At 42.0% G+C, this 24,018-nt stretch overlaps 1 protein-coding gene across 1 annotated transcript in view; it reads left to right on the top strand.

The window, feature by feature from the left end:
• LOC120033306 (alpha-1,6-mannosylglycoprotein 6-beta-N-acetylglucosaminyltransferase A-like) overlaps positions 1 to 24,018 on the top strand; it is a 117,268-nt gene that overhangs the window by 21,625 nt on the left and 71,625 nt on the right. The window contains exons 2-3 of the mRNA XM_038979587.1: positions 165 to 650; positions 11,934 to 12,098. Coding sequence (XP_038835515.1) covers positions 410 to 650; positions 11,934 to 12,098 — 406 coding nt within the window. The 5' untranslated portion in view covers positions 165 to 409. The remainder of the gene's footprint in view (positions 1 to 164; positions 651 to 11,933; positions 12,099 to 24,018) is intronic.

The following is a 24,018-nucleotide window of genomic DNA, read 5'->3' as shown; positions in this document are numbered from 1 at the left end:
GTGCAAAATTAATATAGGGGAAACATTGGATGGCTATAGCTACAGTAGCTAACACCCGCCTTGGGAATGCCCATGTAAATACTCCTCCTTTTGCTTCTGGAACTGTGGTGTTTTCTGACTCTTGAGTGCCTCTTAACAGCCTTCTGTCTCCTCCTCTCTTACAGAATGCAGCTTGGCCAGTCAACCCGGTGGGAGTGACTGATAAAGATGGGCCAAAGAAGTAGAGCCCACTGGTGAGGAGTGGTGAAGAGTCCAAACAGAACCATAGCGGCTAAACTACCCCGAGCGCCAGCATGCCCCGCCTCCCCTTCTGAACTCTCCTCCCACTCCGACTCAGTCCCTTCCACCCCCTGTCCCTCACGCACAGACACAGTCACTCTTGCCAGTCGAGCTACGGGCCGCGCTCGCCATGGCCTCGGCCTACCTGTGGAAGCTGTCGTCCCAGAAGCTGGGGTTCTTCCTGGTGAGCTTTGGCTTCATCTGGGGCATGATGCTGCTCCACTTCACCATCCAGCAGCGGGCCACGCACGAGAGCAGCACCATGCTGCGACAGCAGATCCTGGAGCTCAGCAAGCGCTACATCAAGGCCCTGGCCGAGGAGAACCAGAGCGTCATGGACGGGCCCTACGTGGGAACCATGACAGCCTATGGTGAGTACCGAGCACTGCACAAGTAGTGTTCTCCGCTTTGCAAAGCGGTGGTTGTGAGAACTCTGAATTTGCTCAATGGTACACTGGGAATGTTCCATTCATACCCTTGGAATGTTTTATTGAATGGAATTCTGATTTGCCAGTTGTTGGTAGTGCTGCAATATTTGATCAACCTCAGTTAGAGAACACACTGTTAATAAATAAGAACAGGCTGAATTGATTTAATATGTAGGCTAAGTAGAAGTGCCTTCAAAGTCAAAATAGCCAGCCCTATACATCCTCTGACATACAGGTCATACAAAATGCATAATGTCGGCTATTTATAAGCGTTTATATTTTAATTGTATTGCGGTTGTAATGCAACCATAGACAACGGGGAAGACAAGAAAGAGGACAAGAGAGAAAATGTACATTTTGTCTACAGCAGGGTGCTGCCTCATTGGATAGGAAAGTAAATTATTAGGGGGCTAGCCAGCCAGTAACTTGACTTGCGCAAACAAAGGTGAGTGATTACGCTGATGCAGCTGCTTTCCGCCATAACCTATTAACGCCTCGCGAACAGCCATCAATAAGTTATTCATGCCGTTAATAGACCCGTTTGGGTCAATGAGAGGCTTCATTAGAAACATGAGATTGGAATTGATTACGCTGAATACATTCTAATGGGCGGCGAAAAACAAGAAGATGCTGTGAAATGACCAGGCAACCAACCAACCGTCACTGGTCCTGGAAAGTAGCGCTCTGAAAAGGCCATGCCTAATATGATTTGTCTTAAAAACTCTCTTAGCCTGTAAAATTCAATTTATCGGAGTTTGTTAGGCAGGAAGCCTTGTTAGGCAGGTTTGTTAGGCAGGAAGTTTGTTAGGCAGGAAGCCTCCCGCCTATCTCAGACACACCGAGTAGGCCTATCAACCTCAGTTCTTCTGCCACAGTCTGCTAATCGCCAGACCTCAAGAGTACTGACTGGCGAACACGGAGCATTTAGCTGCTCTTGTTCCCCTTAGGGTCTGTGTTAAAACATTGATGCAGAGTGTTGAAGCATCTGCCTTGGTGAAACCCTTGGTCGTACAAATCCGGGGTGCATCCCAAATGGCATCCTATTCCCTATTTACTATGGGTCCTATCAAAAGTAGTGCACTAAATTAGGAATAAGATGCCATTTGTGATGCAACCGAGAAGTCTGTTGTTCTAGCAGCCTAGTGCTCTCCGACCCGTTTTAAATGACCTGGAGGAGGGTGTTGAAAGAAATCCTAAGCTTTATCCCAGACCTGTATAATGATATCAGCTCAATGTAATAGGCTAATTGCTTAATCGTGTCATTAATTATCTCCAGAAAAGCATGAAATGAGTTGCTGCTGCAAACACTATTATTCGGGAGGCAATGAGACAAAAGATCTGTGATATGGTCTCATCAGAACAGATTCATAATATTCTGTCAATTGCCTGAACTTTAATTTAAATGAATAAACTTTATTAATGCATCAAGTGGAGTAAATATTTATATGATGTAATAATGTTAGTATATAACAGATTTTTTTTAAATCCAGCTGTAATGAACTAAAACATTACATTGGACAAGGCAGTCTTTCCCTAGTTAGATTTTCCAGGCGGGCGCAAAAGCTTCCACGCCCCCTGGCATCGAAAATGCAAATGGCAACCTGTAGAAGCCAAACCCTTATTTGGCAACAAAGCTAGCCGTTGAAACCCGTGTCAGATATGCATTGGTAGGGAAAACACTAATATTGAGTCAGAAGATGTTGTTGGGGCATTGTGTCCTGTCTTGACCTAGGTCTAAAGAACCGGTCTGGAACCAGTTTATAATGTACTGGATGAAACCAGTTTCCCTGTTTTTGTTGTCTCTCATTTGAACATGTCTCAATCTTAATGTACTTCTTGAGACTGGAACACTGTTTACTCTCTGCCATAGAAATATAATGATATGGTCAAGGAAGCCTCTTTTTATGCTTTTGATTAAATAAAAGTAGGAAGGGGAAAAATTGCCTCATGCTGCAGTATTTGTACACCCTCTGCAGATCTAGGATTCATCTCGATATGACATTAATGCATTTAAGGGGAATTATGACTTCCTCTCTGCTCTCAGTAAATTACCCATAAAATCTGAGTGCACATTAATTAAATATTGTGTCAAGATTGAATCGGTCTGGTGGTTTATGTGGTGCATTGAACATTGTTTATTCGTTTGAGTAGATGGGAATTTGGACTGAAGAGAGAGAAGCACTGAACTAAACAATTCCAGCCAACCTGTTTCCACGCTTTCCTTTTGTGAGAAGAGAGTTATAAAGTTTATAACTATCTGGATTGACGAAAACCCATCTTTCATAAAGCACGTTGATGAGGAAGTTAAGAAATTAAGAATTAAAAGGAGCTTATTTTATAGGAAAAATTCATTAAATAGCATAAAACAAATGATTTAGTCAACGTTCATACCGGTTATAGACTACGGCGTTATTGTATATCTGAATGCAGCTGCCACTGTATTGAAGCTATTAGACACAGTTTATCATAGCAAACTACACTTTATTACAGGCGATAGGTTCAGTACACATCACTGTATTCTGTATCAGAAAGTACAGTAGGCTGGTCCTCTTTGAAGTCTCGTAGATCGATGGATTTTACTCGTGTTGTTTGTAAAGCCCTCCTGCATAAACTTCCACCATACCTTACTTCATTGTTAACTTAGACGTACAAGATATCAGATCACACCCGGTCTCAGGGATGGCTAACTCTAGAGTTCCCTTCCATCTCCACTGAGTTAGGTCAATCTGCTTCAACTTTTTTTGCACCTTACTTGTGGAATGATTTCCAAGGCTCTCTAAAATTGGATGAATTGGTGCCTCTTGTGCAATTCAAAAGGCTGATTGAGGACCTTTTTACTGAAGAATGTGTTTTCAATGATTATGTTTTGCTTTTTGTGTATATCGATGTGTATACAGGGCTTATCTGTGAAAGAGACCTTGATCTCAGCATGACTTCCTGTTTAAAAATAAAGGTTAAATAAATAATAAAGTGCGAGAGACGCCTTCTGTAATAGACTGGCATGATGGTTGAATTATGAGGAAGCTGCACTAACTGCATAACTGAACATAGCTTTGGGACACAACATCGGGAGTGTGTGTATTGGTTGGACTCCCTGAGTTGTGCATCGTTCTGGTGGGTGGCTACAAAAAATAGGCATTTTATTTATTTTTTATTTCACCTTTTATTTAACCAGGTAGGCCAGTTGAGAACAAGTTCTCATTTACAACTGTGACCTGCCAAGATAAAGCAAAGCAGTGTGACAACAACACAGAGTTACACATAAACAAACGTACAGACAATAGAAAAATCTATAAACAGTGTGTGCAAATGTAGAAGAGTAGGGAGGTAAGGCAATAAATAGGCCATGAAGGCGAAATAATTACAATTTAGCATTAACACTGGAGTAATAGATGTGCAGATGATGATGTGCAGGTAGAGATATTGGGTGCAAAAGAGCAAGAGGGTATGTAATAATATGGGGATGAGGTAGTTGGGTGTGCTATTTACAGATTGGCTGTGTACAGATACAGTGATTGGTAAGCTGCTCTGACAGCTGATGCTTAAAGTTAGAGAGGGATATATATAAGACTCCAGCTTCAGTGATTTTTCCAATTCCAGTCATTGGCAGCAGAGAACTGGAAGGGAAGGCGGCCAAAGGAAGTGTTGGCTTTGGGGATGACCAGTTAAATATACCTGCTGGAGCGCGTGCTACGGGTGGGTGTTGCTATGTTGACTAGTGAGCTGAGATAAGGCGGGGCTTTACCTAGCAAGGACTTATAGATGACCTGGAGCCAGTGGGTTTGGCAATGAATATGTAGCGAGGGCCAGCCAACGAGAGCATACAGGTCGCAGTGGTGGGTAGTATATGGGGCTTTGGTGACAAAACGGATGGCACTGTGATAGACTACATCCAATTTGCTGAGTAGAGTGTTGGAGGCTATTTTGTAAATGACATCGCCGAAGTCAAGGATCGGCAGGATAGTCAGTTTTACGAGGGTATGTTTGGCAGCATGAGTGAAGGAGGCTTTGTTCAGAAATAGGAAGCTGATTCTAGATGTCATTTTGGATTGGAGATGCTTAATGTGAGTCTGGAAGTAGAGTTTACAGTCTAACCAGGCACCTAGAATATGTGGACAAATACAAATACCTTAGTCAGAACCGTCCAGAGTAGTGATGCTAGTCGGACAGGAGTGTGCGGGCAGCGATCGGTTGAAGACCATGCACTTAGTTTTACTAGTGTTTAAAAGCAGTTGGAGGCCACAGAAGAAGTGTTGTATGGCACCAAAGATCGTTTGGAGGTTTGTTAGCACAGTGTCCAAAGAAGGGCCAGATGTGTACAGAATGGTGTCGTCTGCGTAGAGGTGGATTAGAGAATCACCAGCAGCAAGAGCGACATCATTGATATATACAGAGAAAAGAGTCGGCCCGAGAAGTGAACCCTGTGGCACCCCCATAGAGACTGCCAGAGGTCCGGACAACAGGCCCTCCGATTTGACACACTGAACTCTATCTGAGAAGTAGTAGTCGAGAACCATAACACAGTATAGCTGGCTTAAGCCCAAAAAAACATTCCTGTCAACAAAAGAATATTTATAATCTCTAGGAACTCTACTACACCAGACATAAAGTGATAGCGAGGGACACATTTCACTTTGTGTATGGTAAGTATAGTTCCTCGAGATTATAAAAGCATTACATCACATCATGTGGTTACTTGGCAATGGTAATATAGTATATGTAAGGTCACTATAATTACAACATGCATGCATTTCTTACATCTGTCATCAGCTCACATCAGTGTTGTGGGATTTGTGCATGTGGACTGTGATGTGATAATGTGTAATGTCACTAGGCCAAGAGCGAGCACACAGCTGCATAGAAATATGGATTAGTCTGCCCATCTGTCAGTCCGACTCTAAGCAAATGAAAATCTCTGTGGATTTGTACACCACATATCAGAAAATGATGGGAAAGTCATTTTAGTGCGTTGTCTCCAATATAATGTATTTTCTTTGGAAGTATTGCTTTCATTCGACTCTTTTGTAATATCATTTTTTTTGCGTAGTTTCAAAATACTGTACAGTATGTTTAAAACTCTCATGTTGATTTTATGGAGCTCCCATCTATGCATTTTGAGTGGTTACATTTCCCAAGCCCCATCTCAGTTTACCAAACAAAGTGACAGGGTCAGGCTGTTGAAATGACAGATTGTGTCTTTAAAAAAAAAAAATAACTTCAGTTGATGTTGACCCACTTTGCTCACTGAACCATGTTTATTAAACATCTGGGCTGGTTCCTCATTTTACAATCGTGCAAATTTGTCTGAATTTGAATTGTATTTATTAACTGATAATGGCTCTCTTAGTTTGCTTGGTCTGCTGTTGTCTGTTTTGTCTACTCACTCAGTATGTTTAGGCTGCAATTATTGAAACGGGGAAGTTGTTTGTAGGTCGGTCTCTTGAAAGACGAAGCTTGGCTGACGATGAGGGTCACCGAAATAATGAGCACACAGGTTGGCACCTTATATCCTTTTATGGTGCACTTCATTTAACCAGAATCCTATCGGCCCTGGACAAAAGTGGTGCACTATATAGGAAATAGGGGGCCATTTTAGGACACAGTCACAGTTTGTCTCCATGCTCATCATGTACCACGCATCGGCTCATGTAGACATTTGCGGACATGAGTGAGGACATGACTCGGCTAACACAGTTGGTATCTGTAAAGCGCTGTGACTGCTATCTACGCTTTGCTCACTCCCTATGGGTGCCTCTGTGGAAAATGAACGTGTCAGGCTTTCACATGCATATTTCAACTCTCATGTTTCATTTTGAAACGTTTTGCTTAGGGAATGAAGACCGAGTCAAGTTATCTTCTTTTTTTTTAGCAGACAGGTGGTAACGATGACTGGGGAGTTGGGGACTATAAAACAGTAAAATCACAACCGTACGTCAATTCTGTTCTGTAACAGTAGCTTTTAATAAAGGTGGGTGTCTAGAAAAGGATCTGAACCAAAGAACTTGGATAAGTAATAGAGGTCGACCGATTATGATTTTTCACCGCCGATACCGATTATTGGAGGACCAAAAAGGCCGATACCGATTAATCGGCCAATTATTATTATTTTTTTTGTAATAATGACAATTACAACAATACTGAATGAACACTTATTTTTATATTTTTTTTATTTTTTATTTTATAAATTTTACCCCCTTTTCTCCCCAATTTTCGTGGTATCCAATCGCTAGTAATTACTATCTTGTCTCATCGCTACAACTCCCGTACGGGCTCGGGAGAGACGAAGGTCGAAAGTCATGCGTCCTCCGAAGCACAACCCAACCAAGCCGCACTGCTTCTTAACACAGCGCGCCTCCAACCCGGAAGCCAGCCGCACCAATGTGTCGGAGGAAACACCGTGCACCCGCCCCCCTTGGTTAGCGCGCACTGCGCCCGGCCCGCCACAGGAGTCGCTGGAGCGCGATGAGACAAGGATATCCCTACCGGCCAAACCCTCCCTAACCCGGACGACGCTAGGCCAATTGTGCGTCGCCCCACGGACCCCCCGGTCGCGGCCGGCTGCGACAGAGCCTGGGCGCGAACCCAGAGACTCTGGTGGCACAGCTAGCGCTGCGATGCAGTGCCCTAGACCACTGCGCCACCCGAGAGGCCCTTGAACACTTATTTTAACTTAATATAATACATCAATAAAATCAATTTAGCCTCAAATAAATAATGAAACATGTTCAATTTGGTTTAAATAATGCAAAAACAAAGTGTTGGAGAAGAAGGTAAAAGTGCAATATGTGCCATGCAAGAAGGCTAACGTTTAAGTTCCTTGCTCAGAACATGAGAACATATGAAAGCTGGTGGTTCCTTTTTAACATGAGTCTTCAATATTCCCAGGTAAGAAGTTTTAGGTTGTAGTTATTATAGGACTATTTCTCTCTATACGATTTGTATTTCATATACCATATACTTTGACTATTGGATGTTCTTATAGGCACTTTAGTATTGCCAGTGTAACATTATAGCTTCCATCCCTCTTATAGCTTCCATCCCTCTTCGCAATGCTTGAAGCACTGCTGGCAAAACGCACAAAAGTGCTGTTTGAATGAATGCTTACGAGCCTGCTGGTGCCTACCATCGCTCAGTCAGACTGCTCTATCAAATCATAGACTTAATTATAACATAATAACACACAGAAATACGAGCCTTAGGTCATTAATATGGTCGAATCTGGAAACTATCATCTCGAAAACAAAACGTTTATTCTTTCAGTGAAATACGCAACCGTTCCGTATTTTATCTAAATGGTGGCATCCATAAGTCTAAATATTACTGTTACATTGCACAACCTTCAATGTTATGTCATAATTACGTAAAATTCTGGCAAATTAGTTCGCAATGAGCCAGGCGGCCCAAACTGTTGCATATACTCTGACTCTGCGTGCAATGAACGCAAGAAAAGTGACACAATTTCACTTGGTTAATATTGCCTGCTAACCTGGATTTCTTTTAGCTAAATATGCAGGTTTAAAAATATATACTTCTGTCTATTGATTTTAAGAAATGCATTGATGTTTATGGTTAGGTACACGTTGGAGCAACGACAGTCCTTTTTCGCGAATGCGCACCGCATCGATTATATGCAACGCAGGACACGCTAGATAAACTAGTAATATCATCAACCATGTGTAGTTATAACTAGTAATTATTAATGATTGATTGTTTTTTATAAGATAAGTTTAATGCTAGCTAGCAACTTACCTTGGCTTCTTACTGCATTCGCGTAACAGGCGGGCTCCTCGTGAGGCAGGTGGTTAGAGCTAGTTAACTAGTTAACCGTAAGGTTGCAAGATTGAATCCCTGAGCTGACAAGGTAAAAATCTGTCGTTCTGCCCCTGAACAAGGCAGTTAACCCACCGTTCCTAGACCGTCATTGAAAATAAGAATGTGTTCTTAACTGAATTTAAAAAATATATATATCGGCAAATTGGCGTCCAAAGTTACTCATTTCCGATTGTTATGAAAACTTGAAATCGGCCCTAATTAATTGTCCATTCCGATTTAATCGGTCGACCTCTAATAAGTAACTAAGGTATCACCCATACTACCACCACTGTCTTTAAATCAACGTATCTATGTAATAGTAGTATTTTTATCACAGTTTGGCCCAAAACCGAATTCTGATTTGTTCTGATGCTGTGAATTGTACTTTGCTTTTCTGACAGTAAGTTTATCTATCGCATGGATTTAGCCCACCTATGTTTTCACACCTATTACACTACTTGAATGCAGGCTGTCCACACTCTGCCCTGAGCCATGCATTTTAATTTCCCCGTTTTAAGCTGGCTTAATTAATTGCAATGTTCCGTGCCTGTTGGAAAGACAGAATATTTCATTTGTTAACACAAACCTCGTTGTGCTTTGGGCACTCATTGCAAACATGCAGAGGAATGTTTATTGGCTGCGACCTGTAAAACATTAATTAGCTACACACACACACAGATCAGCCATGTGGGGAGATGGCCTACTCTACCGTGGCCAGGTTTGGGAGAGATAGATGGAGTGTGTTTGGTGTTTGGACCGGGGGCAGTGTGTTTGGACCTGGGGCAGTGTGTTTGGACCTGGGGCAGTGTGTTTGGACCTGGGGCAATGTGTTTGGTGTTTGGACCTGGGGCAGTGTGTTTGGACCGGGGGCAGTGTGTTTGGACCGGGGGCAGTGTGTTTGGACCGGGGGCAGTGTGTTTGAACCTGGGGCAGTGTGTTTGGATCGGGGGCAGTGTGTTTGGACCGGGGGCACTGTGTTTGGACCGGGGGCAGTGTGTTTGGTGTTTGGACCCTGGGTAGTGTGTTTGGTGTTTGGACCTGGGGCAGTGTGTTTGGACCTGGGGCAGTGTGTTTGGACCTGGGGCAGTGTGTTTGGATCGGGGGCAGTGTGTTTGGACCGGGGGCACTGTGTTTGGACCTGGGGCAATGTGTTTGGACCTGGGGCAGTGTGTTTGGATCGGGGGCAGTGTGTTTGGACCGGGGGCACTGTGTTTGGACCGGGGGCAGTGTGTTTGGTGTTTGGACCCTGGGTAGTGTGTTTGGTGTTTGGACCTGGGGCAGTGTGTTTGGACCTGGGGCAGTGTGTTTGGACCGGGGGCAGTGTGTTTCTTTCTCTCTGTCTGTGTTGATGGAGGCTAGGCCGGGCGGTTTCTGCTCAGCGCATTGTGTTTTCTGAGGACACAATCTATTGTGTGCAATTATGTTCAGCCTGATGCAGTGGCAGCTCCACTCCAGGGCTCAGTCCCAAATGGTACTCTATTCCCGACATAGTGCACTGCTTTGGACCAGAGTCATATGGGCCCTGGTCAAAAGTACTGCACTATATAGGGTGTCATTTGGGACAAAGTCCAACTTTCCAGTTGATTTCTTCCTTGTCTTACGCAGCGGCGCTCCCTCCCGGCATCTGCTTATCTCCGCCCCACATAGCCGTGTAGAGCAGACAAAACGCTGCAGCTTCCCTTTCTCCCTCACGCCAACTCCTCCCCATCCCTTCCCTCGCTCCCTGACCACGGCGCCGCACACAGGCCTGTTTCCCTCCACGCTGTCTTTCTGGCGCGATAGGGAGTGACATATCAAATGCGACACGCAGCCAGAGAAATTGCACCGCAGTCGCCGCGCTGACGTGTGACAGACGGGGTGCGATCGCTGTCTTCACGGCTCCACCACCTCATGGCGTGTTAATAAGGTTGACGACATTCCGGGATATTCTTGGCGGCGGGAGGAAAGGAAAACATTTCAAGAGCAGAAGGGACATGTCATATTTCATTTTCTTAGTAGCTACTAATGAAGTGACAAAATGTCTCGCAAGTCAAAATTGATCAACTGTTTTGTGACAAGATCTTCGGTCATACCAATAAACAATATGTTAAGCATGTTGGATAAAAAAAAAAAGTCAGAGTTCTATGCAAACTACTGAAATTGAAACCAATGCCAAAATGTGTGTTGCACTTGCAAGTCAACATCGATCAACCGTGAGATCTTACAACACCATAAACAATAATAGGTCAATAATAAAAAACATCTGACAGTTCTAACAAATGGATTTGAAGCCACTCAAGTTTGTGTTGCATGTTATACAGTAGCTTTAGAATCGTTACACTTTATTCAGTTGCTTTGAGCTGCGTAGAGCCATGGAGGCCCTGGTCAAAAGTAGTACTCCATAGGGAATAGGGTTCCATTAGGGATGCAGACTTGATGTCCTCATGGCTGCTGGAGGGTAAATATCAGATAAACACCATTAGGACACTGAAATGCCAAGCCCTGCATACCAAGTCCTGAAATGCTACTGAAACAAACAGAGATGATGTCATTGTGAATGTCAGCTCACTGTGTCCTTTCTATCCCATCTCACCTCACTTATTGGCTAGCTACTGGGCTAAGTCCCAATTATCTCTCCTTCCTCCCAAAATATGCATTTGTTCACTTCACTGATTTGAAAGGAGATGAGTGGTATAAGAAACATGGTGGAAACTCCCGCTAGCCCATGCCTCCACCAATCAATCCAATGCTCTTTAGATTTGTGGGAAGTAGTGAAAGAGTGCACACTTCAGGAAGGAGACATTATTGGGACACACCTATTGTGAATGCCAGTTTACGTTAGTGTCTTTTCAATCCCATCGTCCATCCCACCTTCTTTTGGCTAGCTACCGGAGTCAGGAGATGTCGTTAGAAATGCACAGACCAAAATGAAGCAGCAAGGTCATTCTCAGACACCCGCCAGCTCAGTTATACATTTAAATGAGTCCTTTAACGGACAGCATGAAATCCAATGACTTAATGGGGTCGCTGAAATAAGCTGATCCTCTCCCCTTGTTTTTCATTTTTCAGAGGAAAGCCAATAAGAACGGGCCGTCTCAGTATACAAGGCATACTCAGATTACTCACGCCATAACGATATATTGATTAGCCTAGTTATGAAGACAAAAATAGAAAAGCATTTTCTCTGACCGGGACTGTGGAGAGCGACTCACTGGTATTATATCACTATGTGGTAATTTCCTCCTTGTCCTTCAAAAAGTCAATCTGAGATTTGAAAATGACGATTCATGAGATCAATTAAAATGATAGGAAAATGAAAGGGAAATCTAGATAACACTGTACTGTATATTTTAGCCTCAAGTTAAGTTAGCTGGTTAGCAGTAAGACTGATATGAGGTATCTATGATTCATACTATACTGTGTCCCCTCCTCCAGATCTGAAGAAGACCCTGGCGGTGCTCCTGGACAACATCATGGTACGGCTGGGCAAGCTGGAGTCCAAGGTGGAGAACATCTACAACAGCACGGGGGCTAACCTGACCAACGGCACCAGCACGGCCACCCCCAGCGCCTCCAATGCGGAGAAGGTCAACGTGGCAGGTGAGGCTCACTTTTTTTCTCCCGAAGATAGCTGAATCTTCATTTATTGAAGACATTCAAAAACAAGACATTGCTCCTTGAAAACACCCAGTCCTAGTTCTGGAACATGTCAAAGTAACAAGACATAGACCTATAGCAGGGGTGTCTAGCTCAATTCCTGGAGTTGCTGAGTGTCTGCGGGTTTTCGCTCCTCCCTTGTACTTGATTGACCAATTTTAAGGTCATTTATTAGTTAGGAGCTCACCTGGTTTTCTAGGTCTGGACACAAATTGAAAGAAAATAACAAAAACAAACTAGCAGACACTCAGTTCTCCAGTGAATCTGATGGGAGCTTAGGGGAATAGTGTCATTTATGCTGGTAAGAATAGAGTTGTGCTCTGAGCCTGCATTGAAATGGCTCTATTCACCCTAGTTACCCCTCTGTCCTTGTGTGGCGACAGAATATGGTCGGAATTAGATTATGACGATTGAGTTACAAAGTGAGCGTTCTACTCTTGAGAGAGCTAGGCCCATTCCGCTCAGGCTTCAGAACGTTTCTTAAACAAAATAAAGAATGTTTAACTCGGGCCTCCTTTCTGTGTTAGGATAATTTAATATATTTTTTAGTAAGTATACTGATGCCATCTTGGGCTGTATCAGTGACAGTTCCCTGCTAGCTGTGTCGGGCAGGATATTGTGGTCCTTCTGCACTGCAGCAACCGCCACTTCCTGTGCAACAGCGATAACGACATGGAGGTTATCTCCCATACCACATTAACGGTGCACTGATATCTCAATCCCACCCTTTGTTAACCAATGGAATGCTCTGGCTTCGGACTAGTCAAAGGAAAGAGACCATACTGGTTGTCTTGACTTCTAACCTGTTAATAGACACACGTATCATTTGGCAGTGTGGTTTGCCCTAACAGTCTGAGTTGTCCCTGAAACACCGCTCCTCCTCTCCACGTCTGTCCTGTGTGGCAGGCAGCCCTGCCAACCCATTTGCTGCTTTCCCCTGGACCATGTGGTGCTGGGAAGGCAATTACCCAGATAGGATCTGGACAGTGAGGGGATCACACATGTCTTTCGAGAGGCTGCTAGCTATCAAGGTGGAGAACCCAGGGCCCCAGGAAGAGGTGTAGTGCTCCCCCCTTACCCTGCTGCCACACTGTCTCTGTCAGACAGTTTGTGCCCTGCTCAGCCATGGAGAGATGCCTCTGTTCTGACTATCAGACCTAACTACCGCTAATGTACTACCTAGACAAAATATGCTGCTTTAACTTCTCTAGGATAGGGGGCAGCATTTTCACGTTTGGATGAAAAGCATACCCGAATTCAACTGCCAGCTACTCATCCCCAGAAGATAAGATATGCATATTATTAGTAGATTTGGATAGAAAACACTCTGAAGTTTCTAAAACTGTTTGAATCATGTCTGTGAGTATAACAGAACTTATTTAGCAGGCAAAACCCCGAGGACAAACCATTCAGATTATTTTTTTGAGGTCACTCTCTTTTCAATGGGTTTTCATTGGGAATCCAGATTTCTAATTGACCTTCTTGCAGTTCCTACCGCTTCCACTGGATGTCAACAGTCTTTAGAAATTGGTTGAGGTTTCTTCCTTTGTGTAATGAAGAAGTACGGCCATCTTGAACGAGGGTCACTTGAAGTGTACTGTTAGATAGAGGCGCGTGACCAGAAAGCTAGCTACAGTTTGTTTTAATCCTGTATTGAACACAGATCATCCCGTCTTCAATTTTAGCGATTATTTACGTGAAAAAATACCTAAAGTTGTATTACAAAAGTAGTTTGAAATGTTTTGGCAAAGTTTACAGGTAACTTTTGAGATATTTTGTAGTCACGTTAAACAAGTTGGAACCGGTGTTTTTCTGGATCAAACGCGCCAAATAAATTGACATTTTGGATATATATCGACGGAATTAATCGAACAAAAGGACCATTTGTGATGTTTATGGGACATATTGGAGTGCCAACAACAGAAACTCGTCAAAGGTAAGGCATGAATTATATTTTTTATTTCTGCGTTTTGTGTCGCACCTGCAGGGTTGAAATATGCTTCTCTCTCTTTGTTTACTATGGTGCTATCCTCAGATAATAGCATCGTTTGCTTTCGCCGAAAAGCCTATTTGAAATCTGACATGTTGGCTCACAACAAATGTAGCTTTAATTTGGTGTATTGCATGTGTGATTTCATGAAAGTTAGATTTTTATAGTAATTTATTTGAATTTGGCGCTCTGCATTTTTACTGGCTTTTGGCCAAGTGGGACGTTAGCGTCCCACATATCCCAGAGAAGTTAATCACTGTAAATATGCACATTTTGGTATAATCATGAAGTAAACATCTTTATCTCCCGAATTCAATTGTCGCAACTAGATAGCTTTACAAAGTGTTCATTTTAAAACACGTTTCCATCTGACAAAATGCGCTACCATGACAATCTCTATTGGGGGTAGCACATTTTTAGTGGGTAGGTCAGTTTCTCAGAATACCTCTCTTCACTAAAGCTACAGCCCAGATGAGCAGGGAGCAAACGAACATGTCACGTCTGGCCAGTGCCCGACCCACCTCACAGCTGTGTATGGATGTGGCTGAGTCACCACAACCAGTCAGTCGGAACTCAGAGGGCAACGCCTAGTCCCTTCCTACCTGCTCTCGGAGGTCTTTGACAATGCTACCTCCATGTAGACTAAATAAAAACGAAATCAACACTTGTTAGGCTTATCTGTTTTGCTGGCACTGGCACAGTTTGGATTTGAGACCAATTCTGCAATTGAATGACCTAACTCATGGAGCCATAGGCTTGTCAGACTGTTGGTGGAGGAGGACCCTTAAACGCATCAGAAAGATGTTCCATCGGAGAAACACAAAATGATGTCAGGTCATGTGACCAGGGAGAGTCTGCGGCGGCCACTCTGCTTCCTTTCAGTAATGAGCAATTGTGAGGTCAGATAAGGAAGTTCATGCGAGTATGTTGTAGTGTCCCTCTTTGTTTGCAGGCTAAGTTACACATTGTATTGTGTAGGCCTAAGTCTGTTTTTTTTAATTCCAAGTCAGTTTTATTTTTCTCTATTTTATGTGGGTGTTTAATGAGAACATGGCTTCACTGTCCTTTTGCAGACCTATTTACACACGGTTTGATCTTTGTATGTTTTATAGTGTAGTGGCGATGTTGCATCCTTCATTTGATGGCAACTTTTAACCAACTGTGGTCTCTGTTAGCCTACTTCTGCATATCAGACCTCTTAATATCTATCAAGAGTCTCCCCTTGGCTACTTTTTGTTTTCACATACTATAGCTGACTGTCCTATAGTCCATAGTGCACAAATGTGGTAGGAAGTTGCTTACAAAGAAAAGTAAGACATTTAAATGAAACATTTGCTAGTGTTTCCTTGTTTGGGGGCACAGTACTGCTCAGGGCCATTGGTGGTTTGCAGACTGCTGCGCAAGCCTCCTCCAGACCCTAACATTATTCTGTGACAAATAGCATTACCTGTAGATAAAACCCACACAATACATTGTCAACCTTCTTGTTTGTTTGATTATGAGAACAATTTCCAGTAAGCTAAAGCAGAAAAGCCACATAGCATGAATACCTTTTGAGTTCCTTTACCAGGATTCTATGCTATGACAATGCTATTCAGGCCTAGTTTTCACAAATGCTTGTCTTTAGTGTGGATGTCAGTCCGCCATCATCTTTTTCCGTGTTGGTGTGGAAGCATAGCATAACTACTTCTGTTGTCCTATATTATTACTATGTCTTCCAATCTATACTGAACTGAAATATAAACGCAACATGCAACAATTTCGAAGATTTTACTGAGTTACAGTTCATATAAGGAAATCAGTCAATTGAAATAAATTCATTAGGCCCACTCCGCCTCAGACGATTCCGCAGGTGAAGAAGCTTGATGTGGAGGTCCTGGGATGGCATGGTTACATGTGGTCTGCGGTTGTGAGGCTGGTTGGATGTACTGACAAATTCTCGAAAATGACATTGGAGGCAGCTTATGGTAGAGAAATTAACATTCAGTTCTCTGGCAATAACACTGGTGGACATTCCTGCAGTCATCATACCAATTGCACTCTCCCTCCAAACTTGAGACATCTGTGGCATTGTTTTTTCAGCTCATGAAACAGGACCAACACTTTACATGTTGCGTTTATATTTGTGTTCAGTATATTTGCTTCTATAAGCTCTGAACATCTTCTTACTCCATGTTACATTAGGGGGCTTGCTGGGCTCAAATGTGAGAGCATCAGAGCATTTCACTGTTTTAAATTACATTTATTTGACAGGGACAATTCACATTCCCCAACATTTCAGTAAATATGACAGATTTAGCTAGCAGGCTAGTTTCCATCTGTAGTCACTTGAACTCTAGAAGGTCATCTTTAAGAAGTGAATCTGAGAGGTCCTTATCGGGTGGGCCTAAATAGCTGCCTGGGTCTCCTCTCCGTCCAGAGCCACTTGATGTGAGTTCTGAGGGAAAGGCCATCACTCGCCTGGTCTGAGCTTCTGATACATGGCACATCCACTACACTGTCTGGCTGCCACCATTCAGCTCAGCTGGGCCAGAGACACGGAGGATCACAGAGGCTCTTAACAGCACAAGGATGGCTCAATCTTGATTTTCGATCAGCGGGAGAGGATTGATTCAGCCGTACTCAGAACAACCTTGGTGTGGACATTTGTCTGTCTGCTTCATGTTGATGCAGCCATTCACCAAGCAGTGTTTTCCTCTGAGTGTTAGCGTAGCGCGTTAGCTATCGCTATGCTGAAATGCAATCATGCTGGTAGAGGGAGGAGGGGATGGGGTGATGAAGGGGGGATGTAAGAGGATGAAAAGCCAGGTGCTGGGCTCCTGGGATCTGGCTGGTTCTCTTCTCGTCTCTCCCCCTAGCTGGCTGCCGTTGAAAGGTGTGGATGTTGCTTTTGACACGGCCGCAAGTTGGGCCTTCTGTGTAATTTGTAACGAGTAGGCTGTTGTTTTTGAGACGCTGCTGGCTGTGAATGCGGACAGAACAGGCCTTTTTCGCCTCAGAATGGCACATCTCTTTGTCTTCTTAATCTTTGTCATCGATCGCTTCACCCCCGACCTAGGACAGACGACTGCTGACAATGGACGGAGGGCTAAGGTTTCAGTGATGCCACACGGGACAATGACACCGCTGCCTCCCTGTGTACGGTAACCCTAATGCATCACGGCGCAGCTCAGGCAGGAGTATAATACCGCTTACAATTTAATCTTGCAGACTGTTGCTGTCACAGAGAATGCTTCTCTCTCTGAGGAAGGAATAAGGCACTAAAGTCATACGTCATCAGAGTGCCCAGCTGAACACTATGCTGGAAAATACTCGGTTTGTTAGTTTTGATTAAAACGAAACCGCTATTAATTAAATACGAATACCAAACGTGTTTTTGCGTGGATTCTGCGTGCTGGCTGTACTACAGACACCTGTCATCGGCGTGGGAAAGACTCATTGTTATCTTTTCGTAAAAACAACTGGTTTCAGTAATGAGCCGGGCTGGAAACTAAGGAGATCCTGAGGGAAATCGATGAGTACCAACAGCTTTACGCTATGGAGAAACAACATACTCCATCATGGAAAGATCCGACTACCTCACAAAATAACTACAGACAGACTATTTACTTAGCGTTGAAGTAGAGGCAAGTGCTCTGGTTGGAATCCATGCAACACTGGAAAAGTTGTGTGAGGAGGTAGCAGGGCTGAGGAGTTTGGAGTTTAGCCAGAGTGAAATTCTCACGTTCCAAGGAGAGAACAAGGCACTCACAGCCAAGATAAAAATCCACAATTCCAACATAGATTGTCTACTCAGGGATAACAGGGTGATGAAGGAGTCACTACTAGACATACAAAGTCGTAGCATGCGTGAAAATCCTTTTTTTTCTGGGATTCCTGTGGACGCATCCAATAATCCAGAAGGCGCAATCAGAGAATTCATGCAATCTGCCTTGAAACTTCCTTTAGAGACTGTATACAAGGTGGCTTTCCACCGAGTACACAGACTTGGAGCTCGGAGCTACAAGACCAAGGGTCCCTGACCGATCATTGCAAAATTTGAACATTACCAATAAAAGGAGCTGATCAAAAGCAGGGGAAGGGAGCTTAAAGGGACCAAATTCTGTCTCAATGACCAATTTCCAAGGGAAATGAACGTCGTAGGAGACTGTATCCGGTACAGAGGCAACAGAGGGAGAAGGGTATGCGTGCCTTTCTCATTATGGACAAACTCTTTTATAGATGGACAGCTATTCCGAGACAGCTCCATAACACCATGGCTGTACTAAATTCTACAGGGACTTCAGGTTATGAAAAAAAGAAAGTTTGGAACTGTAAAAATATCAGAACACTATGAAGTGGATATGAACACTCAATTACTACATGCTCGCTTACACTTACGGACTTATACACACACACACACACACACACACACACACACACACACACACACACACACACACACACACACACACACACACACACACACCTGATCTCGCTCTCGTCTCTCACTCTTTCTCTCATTTCTCTTCTCTCACCTCTCTCTCTATTGTCGAACTGTTTTATAATGTAATATGTTTCTTGTTTGTCTATCTTTTTTATGTATTTGTCTACAAGTTTATATGTTTGTTTGTTTACAACAAGCAAGGGGAAGATATCAGAATGGGGCATTGGGGAATAATAACATATTGTACGGAATACATTTGTACTGTAGTGAAGTCGTCTCTAGAGTAATGCAAGGTCTCTCATGATCATGTGAAACGTCAATTGCTATAGAAATGCTGGGATGTGTTTTTCATTGATGTTAAAGGTAATTATGATGCAACTGACAGTGATACGATATGGATTACAATTATCATCATGAATATTAAGGCTATACGCACTACATGTTACACACACAGACACTCAACCATGCAAATTGGCAGAGTTATTATTTATTTGGACAGCACACATGATAGTATTACTCTTATACAGACATCGTACACACTCTCACTAAATCACATCCAATATCATACACATCAACCTACTCAGATTTACTACACACATAATATCTTGTCTCAATATTCTAAAATCTGTGGCATTGGCTCACAGGCAAGGGAATAAAACAAATATTGCTAGAACCTATTTCTTGACTTCTAAATATCAGACATTTGAACGCTCTAATTTTTACCTCTGATGGCAGTAACTTTACAAGCACTAATTATGGTCAATTTGAGAATAGCTGAGAATAGCATCTAGTTACGTGGACGGGGATATTGGAAATGTAATCAAAGTTCACTGGAGGACAACTTATTTTTAACTAAGACAAAATAATGTATAACTGAATTTTTCCAGTATAATATAGGTTCAGCAAATCCTCTTATTGTTTGGGATACCTTTTAAATGTACGTTCATAGGTCATTCAATATTCATCAATAATTAAAAAAAAAAAGCAGTTTCTGGCTAAAGAGACAAGACTAACAAGGGAAATGCATGAACTAATAGTACAGGTAGATAACAATAAAAACGATACTACGGAGATACAAAATAAGTTAAAAGAAAAACAAAAAGAACTTGAGGAACTTATTCAAGAACGATCTAATGTCATCTATTACAAAATTAAAGCCAACTGGGTGGAATATGGAGAAAAATTCACAAAATTCTTCCTGAATCTCCAATACAGGAACGCTAACAAAAATAATTTGTAGAAACTCGTTACTGAAGACGGAGTCATCAATGATTCTCCGAATTATGTTTTAAAAGGGGAAGCTAAATATTTTAGGCAGATGTTCTCATTTCTGTCCCATCCTCTCCCACTGAATGAAGATTACGGTAAGAAATTCTTTCCAAAAATATTAACAAATGTACAGAAAGATCAGTGCAAAGGCCAATTTACAGAGGAATAACTTTTTGAGACTATTAAATCATTTCAATCTGGAAAAACCCCAGGGCTTGATGGCATACCGGTAGAGGTATATCAAGCCTTTTTTGATATACTATACTAAAAGCTCCATTGTTAGATTTGTTTTAACTACTCCTATAGAAATGGTAGTCTGGTAGGCAGGAAGGTCTGATTTCTCTATTATTAAAACAAGACCCAGATGGCAAATATAAAGATCCAGTCTATCTAAAAAACTTGAGGCCCCTTACACTTAAATGTTGTGATACTTAAATACTAGCAAAATGCATAGCACTCAGAATTTAAAAGGGTTTTACCAGTTATTGTTCATCCTGATCAGACAGGTTTTTTACATTGGAGATAATATAAGACAACTACTAGAAAAAATAGAACAACATGAAACATCAAAGAAGCCAGGCCTGGTATTTATAGCGGATTTTGAAAGGGCATTTGATAAAGTAAGACTGGATTTTATGTATAAATATCAGGTTTTTTTTCTCGGTGATTCTCTTTATGAAATGGGTAAAAGTAATGTATAGCAACCCCAGGTGTAAAATTGTAATTAACGGCTGCTTCTCAGTGTTTTGAATTGTCAAGGGGAGTTAAACAAGGGTGTCCGCTGTCACCATATCTATTCGTTATGGTCATCGAAAAGCTAGCTATTAAAATCAGATCTAATAACAACATTAGAGGTTTAGAAATCCAAGGCTTAAAAACAAAGGTGTCCATTTACGCTGATGACTCAAGTTCTATATTACGTCCACAAGCTAGATCCCTGCAATGTCTCATTGAAGATCTAGATAACTTTTCTGTATTCTCTGGACTAAAACCTAATTATGATAAGTGTACAATATTACGTATTGGATCTTTTAATAAAATTAAAATGTTACATTACCCTGCAGTTTACCTATAAAATGGGCTGATGGTGAAGTGGACATACTTGGTATTAATATCACAAAATATAAAAATAAGCTCTCAACAATGAATTTCAATAGAAAAAATATCCTATTTATGGAAATATTTCCCTGATTAACTCCTTAGTCATATCTTAGTTTACTCACTTACTTATTGCGCTGCCTACTCCTGATTTTGTTTTTCAAATCATATGAGCAAAAACTATTTTGCTTTATCTGGAACGCTAAACCAGACAAAATAAAATGTGTCTATCTATATAATGAATATGAATTGGGTGGATTGAGATGAATAAATATAAAAGCACTAAACCTCTCTCTAAAAGCTTCACTTATTCAAAAGTTTTACTTGAACCCTAAATGGTTCTCAAGTAGATTATTAAGAAAAGCTCATCCATTGTTTAAAAATTGCCTTTTTGCCTTTGTGCAGATTGCCATGTCTCATTTTCGATTAATTGAAAATTATACTTTTTTCAAAGTATCTCTCTTTTTCAAACAATCATTGCAAAGCTGGCTACAATTTCAATTTCATCACCCTGAACAAATATTATGGCTGAACTCAAATGTGCTGGATGATAAAATACCTGTATTTTTGGGAAAGATGTTTGAAACTGGTATTTTGTACTTAACTCTACCATTCCAACTTACAATATCATTTATGTCCTTCATGGAGTTATCAGAATTGTGCGGGAAGGTCTGCTCAATCCAAGAGTACAACCAATTGATTACAGCATTAGCCCAAAAATGGAAGAGGCAGGTGGCAGCGGGAGGAGGTAGGGAACTGGTCTGTCCAATATAAAGGAACAAAACTTGCAGAGGAATAAAAATAGCATAAATAGGAAAGTATACCAGTTTAATTTGAGAACCAGGATGTTGACAACTGTGCCATACAGATTGCAAAATAGTTGGGAAGAGATTTTTGATGTACCAATTCCATGGTACAGAGTGTATGGTACAGGGTGGAATGAGTTGATATATAAAACGATGCAAGATTCAAGACTTCGTGCTTTTCAGCCCAAATTATTATGTAGAATTCTTGCCACCAACAAAATGTTGAATATTTGGGGCATAAAATCATCGAAGCTCTGCAGATTTTGTTGTGAGGATACAGAATCAATAGACCATTTATTTTGGTATTGCCCTCAGGTAGCCTCTTTCTGGTCTCCGGTTCAGGAAGGGCTGAAAATGCATAGCATTGATCTAAAATTGACCCTAGATATAGTACTGTTAGGAGATCTGGAGAGACCGGGTCAGACAATTACTAATATACTAATACTCTTAGTAAATGTATTTGTCTTCAACTCATAATCTGTGGATTCTATTCAATTAGATAGATTGAAATTGTATGTTAAACATCACATCCAGCACCTATCTCTGCTGGTTGGCCAGCAGAGATACAGTGGGGAGAACAAGTATTTGATACACTGCCGATTTTGCAGGTTTTCCTACTTACAAAGCATGTAGGGGTCTGTAATTTTTTATCATAGGTACACTTCAACTGTGAGAGACGGAATCTAAAACAAAAATCCAGAAAATCACATTGTATGATTTTTAAGTAATTAATTTGCATTTTATTGCATGACATAAGTATTTGATACATCAGAAAAGCAGAACTTAATATTTGGTACAGAAATATTAAGTTCTGCTTTTCTGATGTGTGTATTTTTTTTAATAAAAAATAAAAAACAGTCTTCCTGGCGGGGACTGTGGGTTAGGTCTCGGATGGTTGAGGGACAGCTTTGGGGAACTGTGGGGGGATCTTGGAGGGTTTGGGTTCATGTTTTTTTGGCCTGGTGGGAGATCTGTCAACATGCCCTTGAGCAGGGCATTGATCCTAGATGCTTGTGTGTGTCGCTCTGAATGGGAGTCTGTTGGATGACTGGTGTGGTGTAGTTGTTGAGCGGCTTCACTGCAAGTATATTATATGTTTTTGATATTCAATAAAAAATAAATAAAAAGGAATACTACGTTCCCTGAACAGCTGACTATCAAAGACACTGGGAATGTTGTCATTCAACATAACGTAGCCTTTGACATAACATGGATGAGTCATTTTGTCATGTCAATGCCATTTCATAGACGTTGGCAAATCTGAGGTTTTGGGGACGAAATGTTGGGCCAACCGTCTAGCCCTCCTTTGAATTAAACCTAATGTGCTGAGATCTGAGGTCTGCTTGTGGTGAGTGCAGAGGCTGTGTGTTTTCCTCTCAGCGAGTGCTCCGCTCTGTGTTCTTAGTCAATACTAATCAGGTGCTGAGAGATTCGGTCCACTCCAGAAACACTCATACATCACCCACTGACGGACACTATCCAATCTGATGTCTCTCTCTTAAACAAATCAGTCCAGGTGTTTACCTCCATGACTACACTCCAGCTTTCTGTGCATATAAAGGCAGTAGGCACACTCCTATAGATGTTGACTAGGTTTATTGTGTACAATGGAAACCCCAGACCTGCCAGTGCTAAGTATGTCTTGGCTCAGTGGTCAGGGGCAGGTAGCACAAGTATGTTGACCACTAAAGACCTCCCGGTTCAATGGCAGTAATAAGATTTGCTTGACAAAGAACGGCTCTACTGGGACGCAGCCTCTGAGGCCTGGCAATTACAGGATCTCCAATGCACTTTCTCGCAGGTTGGTAATACTGTACTGTATTGGCAGTGTCGACTGCGTTACACCCTGACTACAAAATAAATGTAGAAATCTATATTATTCAATTATTGCACCCACACTGCTCGCGCGTGTCAACGAGCATCTGCGTTGCCATGGGCTAAAATAGAAGTCAGTTCTATTTGTGACGCAGATCGCACTGCAAGTCCTGCCTCTCCCATCTTCTCATTGGTTTATAGAAGCAGATACCCACGTGCCATCTCCTCATTGGGTATAACCAGAAATGAATAGAAATGATTCGGTTGACCGTTTTATGTGTGGATTAATTGTCGGATTAGAGGACCTTGTGCATTTCCGGTAAAATAACGCAATGTTTATATCCCAGGACAAATTAGCTAGCAACAGCAAGCTAGCTAAATAGGACAAATTAGCTAGCAAGTGTAAGCTAGCTAGCTAAATTGCCATAAATGTTTAATGCTATTCGACCTCTCCCCAAA

Source organism: Salvelinus namaycush, chromosome 40 (assembly GCF_016432855.1).
Source record: "Salvelinus namaycush isolate Seneca chromosome 40, SaNama_1.0, whole genome shotgun sequence".
Lineage (NCBI taxonomy): Eukaryota > Metazoa > Chordata > Actinopteri > Salmoniformes > Salmonidae > Salvelinus > Salvelinus namaycush.
The sequence above is the reverse complement of the archived record's forward strand: the minus strand, read 5'-3'. Positions and strand labels throughout refer to the sequence as shown.